This window comes from Melitaea cinxia, chromosome 19, assembly GCF_905220565.1.
Source record: "Melitaea cinxia chromosome 19, ilMelCinx1.1, whole genome shotgun sequence".
Taxonomy (NCBI): domain Eukaryota; kingdom Metazoa; phylum Arthropoda; class Insecta; order Lepidoptera; family Nymphalidae; genus Melitaea; species Melitaea cinxia.
This window is the reverse complement of record NC_059412.1, coordinates 7,666,490-7,685,690: the sequence shown is the minus strand read 5'-3', so window position 1 is coordinate 7,685,690 and position 19,201 is coordinate 7,666,490. Positions and strand designations below refer to the sequence as shown.

Sequence of the window (19,201 nt, the reverse complement as noted above, 5' to 3'; positions counted from 1 at the left end):
CCGATTGCTTTCCTTTAGACGCGAAGGAACACGGTGACCTGCAGTTTCTTGCCTGGGCACCGTAACGTTGGTGGTAATAGCACACTGACGATGGTGTGTTGTCTCTTGATCGAGATTTATATCGAGGGTTGTAGGAGCGGCTTCGAGAACGGTTTCTTCTGAAATTATGTTGCGGTTGTCTTGATTTTAATTCAGCGATTTCTAAAGAGAGTTTTCTTATTTCGTTTATTAAGAAGTTTGTATCAGTATTCTGAGATGCGGACGTATGAGGTGGTAGTGTTGTGCTGACAGCGGTGACTTCGCGGTGTTGTTCTAGCATCTTGTCAGCGAGGAGTGCGAGTTCTTCCAACGCAGTCTTCGTGCTGAAGGAATCGCTCACGGCTAGAACTGAGCGGATGTGTGGTGGTAGGTGGTTGGTCCACAGGATACGTAGCGTGGCATCAGGGATTCTATCGCGGGCGAGATCGCGCATTCGTCGTAGTAGGTGTGATGGTTTCTGATCCCCTAGTTCCATTTCTGACAAGAGCTTTTGAAATTGCCGGTTGTCTGACTCTTCGTATGCAGTGATGAGACGTTCTTTAATCGCTTGGTATGGCTTGGATTCGGGTGGATTGTAGAGAAGGTCCGATATTTGTTCGATATCTTGCTTCTCTAGTCGAGCGATTACCATTTGCGCTAGTTGTTGTTCGCCTTTCTTCTGGTCGTGAGTGGCGGCTTCGAAGCTGTAGAACCATAATCGAACACGGTCGCGCCAGAAAGGTGGAATTCGCAGCGAAAGCGAAATGCTCGCGATTTCTGACGGCTGGTCGACGGTGGCGGCTGCGGCGGGCAGGGATTCGGTGGTTCTTGATTGATCCATTTTTCACGAGCAGGGATTCTTCTACGTTACGAGCAGGGATTCTTCGTATTCTTCGTCGGGTCACCACTTTAGGGACTATTGTAGTGTCGAAATGAAAGTCTTCTCAGAAGGTGTCGATCGAATATATTTGCATAAAAAATGGTAATATATATATAAAATAATTAACAATAAAAAAGTAAGTATAACAATAGTCGATAAGTTTTTATGACCAATCGCAGATGTTTATTTGTCTAAGCCTTGCGTCTCTTTCTCGCGCGTGGCTCTCTTTCTCCGCGCGTGCCGCTGTCGGTGACTCATGCGCTTCGTCGCGAGTCGGAGGCACGGTAGCGCGGAGCGATATCTATAAATAGATCATACGTTCCCGCGTCTCGCCCTTTTCGGCGGCGATCGGCGCGGCGAACGGATCTCTGACGTGTACTTCACTCGGCGGCGGCGTGATTGTGCTTCGTGAAGATATACATGAAGAATACGTGCAAGTTAGCTTGAAGACTTCTGTGAAGATCTGTGCATGTGATTGCTGGTGCATCCGCTTGCATGGTGTGCTGTGCTATTTTCCAACAGTTCTTTTCAGAGCTAACAATCTTGTTTCACGAACATTAAAACAGCTCTTTTCAGAGCTACGTAGTTTCTGTTTCACGGACGCGTCAATGTATCTTGGTAACGGTAATGGTTAAGGTTATGAACGGTAAAGGTATTTTTAAGGTAAAGGTATCGGTAAGGTTAAATGGTTAAAAGGTAATGGTATCAGGTAAGTTATCTTGTAGCCTCATTGAATTACTATTACTACTTACGTAATAATAGTTCGATGTGGTAGGTAGCCACATATGTTACCCAATGTTTCCAATAGTCACCACGCTGAGCAGGCGGGTTGGTGACTACAGTACTGGCTTTGTCGCACCGAAGACGCTGCTGCCCGTCTTTGACCTGTGTATTTCAAAGCCAGCCGTTAGATGGTTATCCCGCCATCGGTCGGCTTTTTAAGTTCCAAGGTGGTAGTGGTACTGTGTTATCCCTTTGTCGCCTCTTATGACGCCCACGGGAAAAAAGGGGATGGCTACATTCTTTACTGCTGTAACCATACAGCAAGCAAGCAAGCAAGCGGCACTGTTATGTTACCTATAAAGGTACATAACAAAATTATTACACTCGTATAATGTATAAAAGAAAGATTAGATTTGTAACTTAAGACCGTCTTTATTGGTTTTTAAATTTTACTTTTTCATGTCAACGGAAAATCATTCTTACGTACTCAAGAAGTATATTACTTATTACTATATATGTAATTAACAAAAGTCCACGTATTTACTATTATTTGTTATTTTAAATTAAATATATATACATAGTAGAATATTTGAAATAGCAAGGGTATCAAGGTGTCAGTTCCAAAAGTAATAATATAACTTAGTAACTTAGGGATACCACACCAAAACTATGACTGTACCAAATATTTAATTTTTACGTTTTGGTGTCAATTTATATTAATAGTGGCTTCTGCCTAGTCTGTGACATTTCATTGGAAATTGCAAGAAATATTTTGCGACTGTAGTTAGGTACCTTTATATACTCTTTGACTGACTGTAGTCTATTCTATTAGATTTATTAATTTATTTATTGGTCGAAGACCGAAGTGGGCTTGTACGTTTGCAATTTCCCTGCTTGATTGCCATGATAGCATATTAGAAGGACCTTGAATAATGTGCGATAACTTAATGAACAGGAACTAATACCAAAAATATATTTAAATACTTAATAAACAAATTTAAAAAAAAGTATTTGTATATAGTGGAAAAATGGTATGTGACAGAGTTGAATTGTTTATTTGTGTATTTGCTTTCGTATCTCTTTATGTGTGAAAGTTATGTGTTCGTTGCAGAGCCAGGTTCGGGTTGATAATTTGTGCCCCACGGCGCACCTTCGGGTCATCTTGCCGTCATCAATAGACAGTAATATGCCTCCATCATTTATTGATATCAGTAAGTCTTTTGAATAATATGAAAAACACTTGTCGTAACTTTATTTTGCGTCAGTTCTTACGTGTTTAATTTATTAACAAGTTTGTATGTTGATCGGAATAACTGGGATTAAGTTATATATAGTCATGTACATAATTTAAGTACTAAAAGAATGCATGTAAAGCATTAGGTTAAACCTATAAATATTGATTAACAGTAGACCAATCTACTATAATTAAATATCACTTAATCTTACATACATATTGTTCTCATCTGTAATACTAGATAAAAATCACACGATACAAGCTACTGAATATCAAAATCATATTAAATTTTATTTTGGATAACAAAGATTATCTTCACTGAAGAAAATTGCATAAATATACACAATCCAATAATAAAGTAAAATTTTGGACACAATTTCATTGATAATTTGATCATTTAAAATGAAAGTACATCTATTGTCTTCTGTAACAATGAGTTATTGACATATTGCTTGCTTTCAATATGTTTATCTTTATGTTACATCATTGGCTTTCACATCAAACAAAAACATTTTATTTTTATATATTATATCAATTAATAACCTTTAATTCTTTATATTACGATGCGGCGTTTGTGCAACGGTCACACCATTGGTTTGTGGCTGTTGTGCTGTTGTTCGATCCCCACACATGACAAACATTTGTATTGGCCATACAGATATTTGCCGTAGTCTGGGTGTTTGTGCAGTCCTTAGGGGTCTCGCTCGCATGCCTCGGAGCGCACGATAAGCCGTCGGGTTCTGGTTGTTATCATGTACACCTGATAGCGATCGTTACTCATAGTAGAGAATATATCTGCCAACCCGCATTGGAGCAGTGTGGTGGATTAAGCTCTGATCCTTCTCACACATGGGGAAAGAGGTTATGCCCATCCGTGGGATATTACAGGCTCAAGTATAATACTTTATTCACCCTCTGCCTGGCATGTATTAATCCTATGAAAAATCTCATAGACTCTTATAACTCTGTATGAAAATTTGGTCTGCATTTGTCCATGTTTTGATGAGGTTTATTAGATTTTTTCCTTAGGGTATGTATTGCTATTTTCTGCCTTTTAGTTTTTTCCCACTTTCCCAATTGGTGATAGCTTCTCATTAACTTATCAAAGACTTATTTATTTATTATTTATATAAATAAAAATGAATTCCAAACGATTGTAACAAATGCTTTTTTTTGCCTTTGTTATTGTCAGGACAATGTGCAAAAGAAAATATTACTGCTAGTCAGTCAGTTCAGCCTATTACAGTCCACTGCTGGACACAGGCCTCCCCAAGTTCGCGCCAGATATCCCGGTTTACCTCAATCCTCATTACAGCCATACTCCATTACTGCCATATATGCCTAACTTTGCCATAAGCTAGTATAATTATAATTTCTAAAATAATAATTCACAAGTGCTTTCGAAGCCTACTTGAATAAAGATTTTTTTTTTAAATCATGTGAAAGTAATTTCTGCATAGCATTAAAACAAATGAACAATTATTATTTGTTAATGGTATTATTATATAATTAAGAAACCAATTAAGTTTCAATGACATTGCACTTATAGGCAGTATTTATTCTTAATGCAATTGTCATATTTATTTGCAAATTAAAGAAATATTTTAATATTTAATTTTTTATATTTATAAACGTGTAATCAGATTAAAACAGTTGTTTGTTATCTTAAGCATTGTATTATATGCAGGAACATGTTTATATTTTATTACATAAAGTGGTAACTTGTATCTATTTATTTCTGGATTTAGATAGTAAGTAATTGTATGTAAAAATAAACTTTAATTTTAAGTAAAGTAAATTATCCCATTCTAGACGGCCTATATGTAATGTAACAGTAATGTGCAATTATCAATAATTCTGACTAAAGTCGTCATCCAAATAAGGTTTTTCTTGAACTAATAAAATCTGTAAAGTACAGGAAATACAAAATATGTTATTGGTGTACCAAATATATAAAAATTATCTGAAGATATACCCCCTCTCTTCCCGTGGGTGTCGTAAAAGGCGACTAAGGGATAATACATTTTCGCCACCACCTTAGAACTTGGAAAAGCTGATCAGTGGCGGGATAGCCAACCAACTGCTGGCTTTGAAATACACAGGCCGAAGACGGGCAGCAGCCTCTTCGGTGCGACAAAGCCAGTACTGCGGTCACCAACCCGCCTGCCCAGCGTGGTGACTATGGGCAAAACACGTGAATTCACGTTATTTTTGACGTAAACTTGTGGAGGCTTGTGTCCAGCAGTGGACTGTATAGGCTGTAAGGACTGTAATGATAATGATGATGTATCTGAAGATGAAACATTAAACTAACATACATGCTACATTTAACTAACATGCATACTACATTTGACTTAAAAATTGATTTTACCTTTATGTTATTTTTTCATTATTCAAATTTTACCTTGCCATACCTAACTCTGATATCATTTATGTGAGCTCGCTTACGAATTAAGTTATTTCTATAGGAAACATGTTTTTTTTTTAAATGAAAAATATCAAAAAAAATCTCACCTGGAATCTCTCACTGCGAAAAAAAAATCGTCGTCTCCTATGGGCTAAACTTCATTAAGTAATTATTTATTTTCATTACTTTACAGCACACTAAAATCACACAAATGAAAATTACAATATACAAACTTAAGATAGTGCAAAGGCAGTCTTATTACTGATAGTAAATTCATACAAACAACTCTTGTCTATATATATGTTCCAATCATAATTAACTGAAGACGCTTACAACACCAGAAGCATCGCAAGTGCATTTCCGACCCTACCCCCAACCCCGATAGGAGCTCTGGTAACCTTACTCCCCACAGGAACACAACTTTGCTTGAAAGCAGTATTATTTAGCTGTGATCTTCTTTAAGGTCGAAGTACCCCAGTCGGGCTGCTCCATATTTTGAACAGGAAAATTCCTGCTGTACCGTACCTCAGTTAATAGCTACGGTAATCGCTTACCATCAGATGAGCTATACACTTGTTTGCTGACCAACATGTATATAAATTTCCCATAGGCAATATTATGTATTCTTTATGTATTATATATTCTTCTCCTACATGGAGAAAGAGGTCTATGCCCAACAGTGGGATGATACAGGTTGAATGCGATGCAATGCAATGCGAATATTATGTAGTCTTAAAAAATATTTGCATAAGTTTATTTTTATTAAAAATAAAAATTCTTAATCATTAAGCACAGATAATTTTTTCAATTCATTGTGTTTTTTTTTTATAAGCACTATTTGATATTTATATAATAACAAACAAACAGCAACAATGGAGACATCAAGGTATCAGAAATAACTACAAACTTGTTTATAGTTTTTATTACATGATTATATATATATATATATATATATATATATATATATATATTTTTTTTTTTTTTTTTGAATATCATATCAAAAATTGACCGCTCCAGCGGGGTTCGAACCCGCGTCTCCGACTTACCGTGTCGGCGCTCTAGCCAATTAAGCTATGGAACGATACACCCGCTCGAGCGAAATTTTTGATATGATAATTTTTAATTTTCGGTTTAAGCGAACCGTGGCGCCGTCTATAGTGAGCTCTTTACAGAAACCCGTAACTATTCAAAGTTTCATATTACAATGAAAATCTTTGACAGGAGACGACACCGTGCTATTTTTAATATCTAAGATTTGTGTTACCCACATTAGGAATTCTAAACTTTTTTTTTTTTTTTTTTTTTTTTTTTTTTTTTTTTTTTTTTTTTTTTTTAATATCATATCAAAAATTGACCGCTCCATCCAAATTGATCGCATCCGCAAAAATGTTTAGAATTCCTAATGTGGGTAACACAAAAATAAAAATCTTAGATATACATGATTATATTTTATACCTCAGATAATATTTCACTATCAATATTTACTGAGAATTAATGACAGATTGTTTTAAATTTCTGTACTCCTCAGATTGACAGACAGTAATGATTACTTACCTTATCACTCATAGTGCATTATTGTATTGCCTGTTATCAAATAATGATTTATTTTAGTTGTACAAATCTGGTTTAAGAAAGAGATTTCTTAATATAGATGGCTATCTGTGTGGCCAATAATACTTAGTATTTTTTGTTGGAAAAATTGTTAATGACGTGTAGAGCTATCATCCTCTTTAACCGACATTCAAAAGAGGAGGAGGTTCTGAATTCTACTATTTTAATTTTATTTTTTATGTATGTTACCTCAGAACTTTTTACTAGGTAGATCGATTTTGATGTATTTTTTTTTTTCATCGAAAGGTGGTGCGTCTCATATAGTGCTTTTCGAGTTACATATAATAATGCAGATTTACTTGACAATTTTGACCTACGTTGTATATGTCATAACTTTTTACTGGGTGTACCGGCCAATTTCCAGATCAGATATCGACTTTATGAGTAATCTTTAATAACGCGTAATTTACTTGACTATATTTTCGTCTACCTACGTTATATTACTTGTCGATGTAATTGAAGTCATTTTTTGTTTCATTTGAGAGCAAACCCAATTATACTTGTGATTACACAAAAATTATGTGTATACGTCAATATTTGGTATAATCTATGTAAATATTATAAAGATATATCATTGTGAGGTTTTATAGATAGTTGAATGTTTGTTACTATTATACGTTAATATTATAATATCTATATATAGGTACATATATACAAATAAATAAAATTGGAGTGTCTGTTTGTAATATTAAAATAATCGGTATACACGGTACATATACCAAAATAACATTTTTTACAATTTTTGTATCTCTTTTGTGTAATCTATCTGTCTGTTTGTTCTGGCTAATCTCTTAAACGGCGTGAACAATTTTGACAGCACTTTCATTGGCAGATAGCTGATGTAATAAGGGATGACTAAGGCTACTTTTATTTCTGAAATTTATTTATTTTGTAACTGCGAACTGTAATATTTTTTTCTATTCCACGCGAACGAAGTCGTGGGCATAGCTACTACAATAAAATTATATGCAACTAAAATTTTACATAAAGGATGGACACCCAGACTACAAAACAAGCTTTTTTTGTTATGTTAGCCCGTATTTTTTTGATTTTTCTTTATAATTCTTGTCATAAATTTACTTAATAAATGTATACAATTTTAAAACAGTGCAAAAAGTATTAAAATTGTGAAGTGAACTTTGTTATCTTAAATTCAGAGTTAATTTATATATTTTTACTACTATTTAATGTTATCACTTTTATTATATTCCTTATTGCACTAAGTAATTTTACAACATTCATTGTAATTTAAGAAGTTGGCAAGGGCGAACTTATCTTCAAAATATAGATTTATTGGAATATTCCAGTCAACACAGTTAGTTTATAAAATATACCAAATATTCCTATTGTTATTACAGATAACATCCACGATATACCACCACCACGAGCTGACTTTTCGGCTCCCCCGCCCTACGATGTCGCCGCTAACTCCAAGCTACCGACATATGAAGAAGTGCAGCGCGAGAAACAGATGGAAGGAGAAATTTTACAGCCGGTCTGTATTTATTTATTTATATTTATTAATTTATCACATGCGTTGGCGCAGCGGTCGCAGCACTGGCTGTTATGCTGGCGGTCGTGGGATCGATCCCCGCTCACATTAAACGTTTGTTTTGGCCATATAGATGTTTGTCGTGGTCTGGGCGTTTGTGCTTGTGTATTTGTGTGTGTTTCCGGATCCCTGACACAGGAGCAAATCCTACTGAGGGCCGTTGAGTGTGAAGCGTTTGTTCATTATTATTATTTATTTGACATGTTGTGCAAAAGCAGACTTAAAGCCTTATTGAAAGAATAAAAGATGTAAGATGTAATTAAAAGCCCTTGCAATAATCAAATTACTATAGATACCAATGTTTTATTGTAGTTGAATAAAACCAGGTTCTTAAATTTATTTTAATTTCCTATTATTTTATACTTTTACATTTATTTTTATAAACAATTTACTTTCATTTAAATGGGACCATAATAATAATAATTCGACCATAATTAATTTAAATTATAAGTTTAAGGATTATTAAAGTTCTGTTGTCAAAGGCCAAATTCTATAATAATAAACCAAAGAGTATATATGCGTGTGTGTGTCAAATACATGGTAGTGTGTGTAATTTTGTTTTTATTGATATAATAGATTTTTTATGCATAATTTTAAGAAAGTATTCACATTCTGCACTCCTTCTCTATAAGGGGTAGGGGAACACCGGGCAACACGGGGTGGTGGGCAAGACGGGGCATCAGGCTTTTCAGGTGATTTAAATTGATCAATCTCATTCGCTCTGCCATCTCGCTACTGGCCGCCACGACAGCTCTTAGTCACACGAGTACCGACATGGCGGCTATTCATTTGTTTTAGTTATCGTCGAAAAGTAGATTTAGTTTGTTCGTATTAAAATTTCTTATATGTACGTTTCGTAGTGCATGAAACTTGTATTTGGTGAATTATAAGCGGTTCCTCGGTTAATCCTATCTACAGTACATTGCAGTAACAGGTAATAACTTGTTTTGTTATGAAACATTATTCATTTTTTTTTGTTTGAATATTAATTTTGAAACGAATCAACGGGCAAGATGGGGTATCTGATACCCCATATAGCCTGACACGATTTTGATTATTTATATTTTTTTATATATTGTTTTAGGATGGTTTATATTTAAAAAAAGTCATATATGTTTATAAAAGAAACTCAGGAGGAGAAAAACGGTCAAGGGAAGCACTGAATAAGGCGATAGAAGTTGTTTTCAAGCGAGAAATGGGATATACATATGTTGGCTGCAAAATTTTTCTTAGTCCCCACAAACTACTTTGGAATGAAAGGTAAAAAAGGCTAAAAAAGAATGTAAAGGTACCAGTATTTTCGCAAAAAGAAGAAGAGGATGAGCTTGATGGATTATTTACTAGACATAGAAATCGGGTTTTTTTGAACTGTAGATACTGTGGCAGCACCTCTTACACCAACAGCAACGAGCACTGCAGTTGTTGTTACAGATCCTGCTACTTTAACAGTTGTGACAACTAGTACAACTGAAATTAACACATATTTAAATTTGAGTCCTTCCCCTAGATTTTCTTATTGGCCTAATTTAGTGCATTAGCCAGCCCAAAGCAACTATTGCCTCTTCCAGTGACCAAGAAGACATTAAAAGTGACGAAAAAACGCGGTAAAACTACTATCATAACCTCTTCATCCTATAAACAGAAGTGGTTAAGAGTTAAGTTAGAAGAATTAATTTAAAAAAAATGTGACAGAAAACTTAAAAAAGCAAAACAAGGAAATCAGACAGAGAAAAAAGGAGCGAAAACAGAAAAAGGAAGAGAAACAAAACCTATTTCAAGACTAAAGCCACAAAGAAATATAATTTAAAGAAACGTATTAGACAGTCGTCTTCTGAAAAGAGTGATGTTGAAACCGAAAACACTCCATGCCTATATTCTACAGGGTTATGTTTCGACTCCAAGAAAGGTTGGATTGCTTATTCTTCTTGTGGTAAATGGTTACATTATGGCTGCGCAGGAGTGGATGATAATGATGCCGAAGCAACATTCATTTGCGAGTTCTGCACTCCTGAATAGTCGAGAGAATGGCTATACCCCATCTTGCCCATTAGGCCCACCCCATCTTACCCGACCTATCGGGCATGATGGGGTGATATGTCATATTTTACATTTTGTTATATTATTAACAATTCTATGGTGCTGTGTTCTTGATTTAAATTTAATATGTGAGATTGATAACTACAAGCCTGATTAAGAATAAATATGATTATGAAACCATGAACCCCTACGATTTCTGGAGCTTTAAACCTTAACTACCTCATCTTGCTCGGTGTTCCCCTACATAGTTTTTTCTTCACGTATTAATATACAGATACCTAATGGTAAGTGGTTACCGTGCCTTTTAGATGCTTGCAACACCAGAAGCATCGCAAGCGCGTTGCTGACTCGTACCCTCCCCAGAAGCTCTGGCCTCCTTACTTAAACAGGACCACAACACTATTTGAGAGCATTATTATTTCGCTGTGATCTTTCGCAAGATTTGAGGCACTTCCCCAGTTGAGCTGCTCCAGATTTTTAGCAGGATATTTCCTGCTGTGCCCTACCTCAATGAATTGACGTAAAAAAGACTTTTAAAAAGTTTTATTTAAAGTTTATGTAGTTCTTTTAATATTTTTCTTAAATATCTCCTCATTTAGCTCCCACCGCCGACCCACTCAACAATAACAGCATTTGTCACTGTTGAGCCGACAGAAACAACGGCGGAGCAACTCGACCCCGAGAACAGTCTCCTCGGCACCGACATTATGTTTCTAACGTCGTTTTTCGGTAAATATATTTTATTAATAATACAGATGTAGGCTTTGACCTTTTTTATACAATAAATGAAAAAAAATCTAATGATTGACTGTTTAAAAGAGTAACTGCTGAATGTCCTGCTGGTTTAATCCAAATCAGTGATAGCATTATTTTTATTTTTTTTTATTTTACTAGCGACCCGCCCCGGCTTCGCACGGGTGCAATGCTTTTACTAAATTTACTACAAAATGTCTTTATTTATAGTCTGAAGCTAGCTTATAGCATGGTTATTAACATAATAACAATAACATTCGAATATGCGTCGTTAGATTACACGTTGTTACAGAGTGTATTGAAGAAATAAAGTTTCACTGCTCGTTCCCCGTAGGTGATAGCGTGATAATATGTAGCCTATATGTTGACCCGACTTCTTAATAATATTCGTGCCAAATTTGAAGTAAATCCATGCAGTACTTTTTGAGTTTATCCCGGACATACATACAGACAAACAGACAAAAATTCTAAAAACTATATTTTTGGCTTCGGTGTCGATTATAGATCACACCCCAAGTATTCTTTTAAAAAATATTCAATGTACAGTTTTGACTTTCCTACCATTTTATTATATGTATAGATACTTTATTGTACACCACAAATATATTATAAACAAAGCATAAAGGTGGTTACAGACAGTGAAGTACAATGGGCAGACTTATGGCTAATTAGCCATTTCTTCCAGACAACCCATATATAATATAATTTATTTATTAAAAATTGTCTGGAACTCGCGGTTTCATTCGCGTATTTACTGTAACGTGGTAGTCAGATTATAAAGTAACCTAGGGCGTGTCCATTAATCACCTGAGGCTCGAAAGGGGTGGGGGGTTCGGAAAAATTCACGATCATCAACACCACAAGGTTTGTTGAATGTGCGATTTCTAAACCAAACAAACAACCAACCAACCAGCAATCACCCAACGTTATTTTCTGGACATTTTTATCACATTGCTTAATTTTACAAAATGTAATCAGATTATACCTGTACCTATTTAAACACACACTTCATTAAAAAGACACACGTGAGTGGTTTTCATATCTGTTTTTACCGTTCACCCGATATAGTAACTATATATATTCAAAATAAATGTTATCGCTGTGGAGTACATTGCTAATCCCAATTTAAAAAAAAAAAAAAAAAAAAAAAAACTTATGAGATGTTTGACCTTATGGACTTTTATACTCTTCATGTAATAAACCCTCATTGTGCATTATACTTCTTTTTTTCTTTACAATTCTGTATTAAATTACTCTATGTGGTGTACAATAAAGAATACATAAATAAATAAAAAAATCGAAATAAAAAAAATTAAAAAAGATGTCTTCATCAAATTTGTAAATAAAAAGAAAAGAAAATATAATCAAATTGTATTTCTTTTTTTGTAAAGTCTGATTAATCGTCTACATATATTTTCCAATTTTCTCTTGGGTACTGTTTTTTCGTACCTGTATTCTTTCATTAATTGTTTATTCACACTTCACTTCAGCCTATGGCAGTCCACTGCTGGACATAGGCCTCCCCAAGTTCGTGCCAAACATCCCGGTTTTCCGCAATCCTCATGCAGCCTACACTGGCAATCTTACGTAGATTGCCGGTCCAACGGGCCGAGGGACGTCCCACACTGCATTTGCCAAGACGCGGTCTCCACTCTAGAACCCGTCTACTCCAACGGCCATCGGTCCTGCGACACAGATGACCAGCCCACTGCCACTTCAACTTGCTAATTCTGTGGGTTATGTCGGTTATTTTCGTTCTTTCGCGGATAGTCTCATTTCTAATCCTATCTTTGAGAGAAACCCCAAGCATAGCTCGTTCCATTGCACGTTGAGTGAATTTAAACTTGTGAACCAGTCCCTTCGTCAGTGTCCACGTCTCGGCTCCGTATGTTAACAAAGACAGGACGCATTGCTCGAAGACTTTTGTCTTTAAGCATTGCGGAATCTTCGAAGTGAAGACTCGACAAAGCCTTCCAAACAACGCCCAGCCCAACCAAATCCTGTCGGCCCCCTTCTCGAAGTTGTTGCGGCCTAGTTGGATAGTATGGCCTAGGTAAATATAATCCTGAAGAAGAGTACCATCTATCGATACCGGTCTCGGTATAACTTGGTTGTTAAACATAACTTTCGTTTTGTCCAAGTTCATACAGTGACCGACACGCTGGGAGGACTCGTTTAGGCCGGCCAACATCTGGCCTAACTCATCCAACGTCTCCGCAAAGATGACAATATTGTCGGCGAAACGAAGGTCGATGAATTCACCGTTGACGTTAATGCTTCGTTCCCCCCAATCTAAGGTCTTAAAGACATCGTCCAGCGCAGTGGTAAACAGTTTCGGTGATATTACTTCTCCCTGTCTTACCCCACGCCGGAGGTAAATAGGTCCTGTTCTCTGGTTCTGGACATGAACATGAATTGCTTATTCGAATATTCTTAATCCGGCACCATTGGTGAAATAATCTGTTCAACATTTTTTACTTTAAAAAATAATAAACGATATTATATATAATATTCTTTAATGAACAGTATATTTAACGACAATAATAAATAATGTTTTACAAATGGAACTGATAACGTCCAAGATTAGCGCGTTCCCAAACGACCTCTTAAAATTTTGTATATTAAAACTATATATGTGCCTTGGTTCTCCTTAAAAAGAAAATAGTTGCTAGTATTAATGAGATGAAATCTTATATATAAAATTCTCGTGTCACAATGCTAGTTACAATACTCCTCCGAAACGGCTGGACCGATTTTTATGAAATTTTGTATGCATATCGGGTAAGTCTGAGAATCGGCCAACATCTATTTTTCATACCTCCAACTTATAAGGGGGGGGGGGGGGATTTAAGAGAGTTTATAACATATATGGCAAAACAACGTTTGCAGGATCAGCTAGTAATTTTATAAAGAATTATGCGGTATGTGTATAATGATTATATTAAAATTTGTTTTTAATTCCAATACTACTCGTTATTACAATTTAATATTTTAATCTGAACAGATACGTTTAAATGTTGTATAAATATTAATTAAATAATAATTATTAAAACAAATTATCTTTATTTTGACCTACGAACTAGTTGAAATAAAAATATTTTCGACCAATAAAAATGTCATCATAACATTCAGTACATAGTGCTCAGTTACGTGGCATCAAGCCAAACTTCACTGTGATACACATACACACAGACACGACGGATGTTTTTACGTTGTATATTTTGAATAATTGCTCGAAAGTGTCTAGACGTTCTAGTCCCTGGAAAAATTTAATTATTAGTATTCTGTTATTTATAATGAGTTATGCAACGTTAGAAATTGTTTTAGAGGGAAGAGAAAGGATTTTGTTTATCAAATCAAATGTTGCTTTGTTTGACTTTCAGTTATCTGTTTTCGTTGGCTTTTTAAACACACACTTCAGCTATCGCAGTCCACTGCTGGACATAGAACTCCACAAGTTCGCGCCAAAAATGGCGTGAACTCATGTGTGTTACCCATAGTCACGACGCTGGGCAGGCGGGTTGGTGACCGCAGGGCTGGCTTTGTCGCACCGAAGAGGCTGCTGCCCGTCTTCGGCCTGTGTATTTCAAAGCCAGCAGTTGGATGGTTATCCCGCCATCGGTCGGCCTTATAAGTTCCACGGTGGTAGTGGAACTGTGTTATCCCTTAGTCGCCTCTTACGACACCCACGAGAAGAGAGGGGGTGGCTATATTCTTTAATGCCGTAGCCACACAGCTTAATAAACGATTAATACAATTTATTCATTATTGCCAGGGTAATAAAAATCCTTAAGTTTATATAAACCAACCCTACCAATATTTAACAGTATTTTATGCAATTGATTCTTACAAAAACCAACGAGAAAACTCTTAATAACTACCGATAAAATTGTGCTTTATTGTAGGTAAAAATTCCACCTTTCCATTCGTAAAATAATAGACAAAGTAAAATCTATAAACTACAATGTCAGTTAGCTGGCGAACTATCCCAAAAGCGCAACTGCGATATATGGTGTTTGCGAAATGATGAGGTGCCGGTCTCATACCTAACGTGAATTCCCAGATCCTATCAATCACGCTCCTACTTTATGAAAAAAATGCATCTTCTATGCGATACAGTCATATAATTACCAACAAGAATAAGTATAGCAACTACTTTGTTTTAAATCCTGTAACAATTACAGTATACATTAAATTTAAGTTTCTTGGAACCTCAGAATTATGGTAGCCAAATGATAAATCTGAAATTAGTAGAATTTAATATAACACGATAAATACAAAAACAAAGCAGTGTCAATCTTATCTTTTACAGCAAAGTAAACATCACACACACATTTACATTTATTAGCTCTCAAAACGAATGTATTTTTAGCCGTATATGATTTTTTAATCACTCTTGTATTACTGATTAAACTTTGTTTACTTAGGCGAAGTATCAGCTATCTGCAATTGCATAGAAAATATAATAACAAATGATCGAAAAACAGTTATTGAACCAGAGATAAGTTATCGCATCGATCTGGCCTGATGAGTAATAATTCATATTTAACAAATCAAAGTCAAAAATATTTTGCGCGTTCATGCTAATTGAATACGCTCTGCAAAATACTGTGAAGTCACTTATTTGAATTAAAATTAATATTATGTAACTGTTACTTTTGGAGCATTAAATATCAACTTTTTTATTATATTGTGAAAAATTAAAAAGTTTGGAAAATACAAAAGTGCACGTCTCTAAGCTAAATTTGTTAAAGAATTAATTATTGAGTTTGCCTCTACGAAAATTCCAATTCATAAGTTAATTTTTATATTAGATAACGATTGAATTACGAGCTCAAAGATAATAAATAAATAACCAAGTACAGTAAAAAAAAATTGAAGAATTTTTTAGCCTTCATATTCAATAGGCTTCTAAGTTAATAGTTTACTTGACATGACACAAAAAAGCTTATTTTACCAAGTGGTACTCGCGTTATTTTGCAATCTTACGTACATCCGAAAAGTTGAAGTCCAACATAATATTTATTGAATCTATTGTTTTTACTATAATTGTATTTAAAAAAAAAGAAATTATATTTGTTATATTTTTTTATATGTATTATATTTTTACTCGTATATATGTGTCAAACAAGCGCACGGCTCACCTACGTAAACGATTATCGTAACTTAAAGACGTCTGCAACACCAGAAGCATCGCAAGCGCGCTGTGAACCGTAACCCCAATCCCCTCAGGAAGGAGCTCTGGTCACCTTACCAACAGGAACACAACCACTGCTCGAGAGCAGTATTATTTAGCTGTGATCTTCTGTTAGCTGGAGATACTTCTGTCAGAATGTTCCAGATTTTGAGCAAAATATTTACTGCTGTGCCTTACCCCAATACTTTAGCCCCTCAATAAACGGTTGACCGTACATATTATGTTGTAGGAGGTTAAGTTAAATTAAGAAGGACTTGGTTTAAATAAAAACGTTTTAACTACACGAGAAAGATCGTAGTAGTTAACAAAATTAACATATCAACAAAAGTAGAATATTTCTAGGCAACGTACCCTCGTCATAGCGAAAATCTAATAACATTCTATTTTTTAACCGACTTCCAAAAAAGGAGGAGGTTCTCAATTCGACTGTATTTTTTTTTTTTTTTTTTTTTTTTATGTATGTTACATCAGAACTTTTGATCGTGTGGACCGATTTCGACAAATTTTGTTTTAATCGAAAGGTGGTGTGTGCCAATTGGTCCCATTTAAATTTATTTGAGATCTAACAACTACTTTTCGAGTTATATCTAATAATGCGTTTTTACTTGACGCTTTTTTCGTCGACCTACGTTGTATTATACCGCATAACTTTCTACTGGATGTACCGATTTTGATAATTCTTTTTTTGTTGGAAAGGGGATATTCCTAGTTTGGTACCGTGATAAGGAAACCAGGATCTGATGATGGGATCCTAGAGAAATCGAGGGAAACTCTCGAAAATCCGTAATAACTTTTTACTGGGTGTACCGATTTTGATAATTTTTAATTTAATCGAAAGCTGATGTTTATCATGTGGTCACATATAAATTTTATCGAGACCTAATAAGTACTTTTTGAGTAATCTTTGATAACGCGTAGTTGCTTGACTATTTTATTGTCGATCTACGTTGTATTACTTGTCGATGTAATTGAAGTCGGTTTTTTTTTCGTTTGTGAGCAAACACAATTATAAAAGATACATTTCTACCAAAAATTCAATTTACAATTTACGGAAACAACAGATAATACATCGTGTGTTTGTGTCCCCAGTCGCGTTTCTATTCAACTGGATCGGTTTCCTCCTACTGATGTGCTTCTGCCACACCGTCGCTAGTCGCTACGGCGCGTTGGCCGGTTTCGGACTATCGCTAGCGAAGTGGACACTCATCGTCAAACACTCCACCGAGCTAGCGTCGCACGAGAACTCCTGGCTATGGTGGCTCATCATGGCTTTCGGTGAGATTTTATGATTGCCAGTTACCTATTACATAATTATTAATATTATTTGGTTAGCTAAAATATTGCACAGTTTAAGGGGAGGTGGGCACTAATGTTATTCTGATCTTTCGTGGGATAGGGAGTTAGCTGTAAGTGATGTCTCATTTTAAGGGGGAGAGGAAGCGGTAACGTAATTACTTGTTTCTTATACGTAGTCGTTCCTGTTGAAAGATGTTACTTACAGGTGGTATCATAATTTAAAAATGGGTGGAGGGGGCGTTATATATTTGTGACATCGTGTGACAAGGGTCAGGAATAAAAAAAATATGGAATTATGTTACAAAAAAACTTAATTGGTTTTTTCAGTTATATTTGCGTGGTTTCGCTCGTAGTCATTTTGAACCATTTTATAGTTGTCGATTAATAAGTGTTATTACTCAGCTTCTTTAGATTGGAAGTATGCTGTTTAGATATAGTGTATTTGAAATCAGGCAAGAAAATCAAGCAATGTTATACACAGACACGAATTACTACTCCTTTTTTTTCTTTTATACCTATTGTATGAAAATTTTAAAATGTTTTTTTTTTTCTTTGTATTTGTTTGTATGCTAAAAATGTATATGTTTATCAATGAAAATAACTTTCAGGTATCTTAATCTGCGTGCGTGCAGTTATCCAATACCTGAACATCAAACGCGGCTGGCGTCTACTGTCTGGCACGGCGCAAGAGAGACTCCTATTCTTTTATTAAAATATAAACCAACACGAAATATAATAAAGTATCTACACCTGATTTAATTAATTTTTTAGTATTTAATATCGAAAAAATTACTAAAAAAAATCTTCTAAAAAGATCAGCACAAATCTATATTCGATAGAAGAAGAAAAATTCGTTTTTATTAATTTGCTCACGATTGTAAGCTTGACGCAAAGAATCAAAGACATTTTGTTTACATATTGTTACTTATTGTTAGTGTAATTTGATGTTGTGGGAAGGTGCACGGAGAAGGATTCTAATGTTCTTCTAGAAGAGAAGCGGTGATTGAGTCTTGTAGGAATAGGTAGAATTGTTGTCTTTTAAAATATTTTATTTTACCTTACGTCAAAGTTTTAGTAGGTATTAATATCTACATTTCAACATATATAAATGTTAGGAAGTAAGTAATATGGAACTTAAAATGTGTGTGCATAATATTTTATTTTAATTAACATATCTTTTGCATATAATTAACGAAAATTATGGAAAAATTTCTTTTTTATATCAAGACCAATTTTCCAAATTTATATTTGAAGTAAACTGATAAATGTATTTTAATTATCAACTATAATTTACGTTTTAGGTTAAAATTTCTATCATAGATACATATCGGATGCAAAACAACATTAAAGAAAAAATCATTTGTTAACATTGCCTGCATTTATGAAAATACATCAATTAATGTCTATTAACTTACATTTCAACATTTTTGAACGTCCAGTCATATAACATATTAAAGTGTGAAACAAAAACAAATATGCGATGTGTCATTACG

General features: G+C 34.8%; 1 protein-coding gene across 1 annotated transcript; it reads left to right on the top strand.

Annotated features, from left to right (window-relative positions):
- The first annotated feature begins 2,329 nt into the window (after positions 1–2,329).
- On the top strand, positions 2,330–18,467 carry LOC123662880 (NEDD4 family-interacting protein 1). The gene is made up of 6 exons (XM_045597661.1): positions 2,330–2,652; positions 2,733–2,832; positions 8,232–8,368; positions 11,062–11,191; positions 17,502–17,687; positions 18,317–18,467. Exons 1-6 carry the CDS (start codon positions 2,650–2,652, stop codon positions 18,418–18,420), a joined length of 660 nt encoding a protein of 219 aa, XP_045453617.1. The 5' UTR covers positions 2,330–2,649; the 3' UTR covers positions 18,421–18,467.
- Positions 18,468–19,201: the final 734 nt, after the last annotated feature.

Bases quoted from the DNA above. Each gene is read 5' to 3' on its own strand.
- LOC123662880 (XM_045597661.1), top strand. The intron at 8,369-11,061 runs GTCTGTATTTAT...CTCCTCATTTAG, and splicing joins AAGGAGAAATTTTACAGCCG to CTCCCACCGCCGACCCACTC. The intron at 17,688-18,316 runs GTGAGATTTTAT...AATAACTTTCAG, and splicing joins GTGGCTCATCATGGCTTTCG to GTATCTTAATCTGCGTGCGT.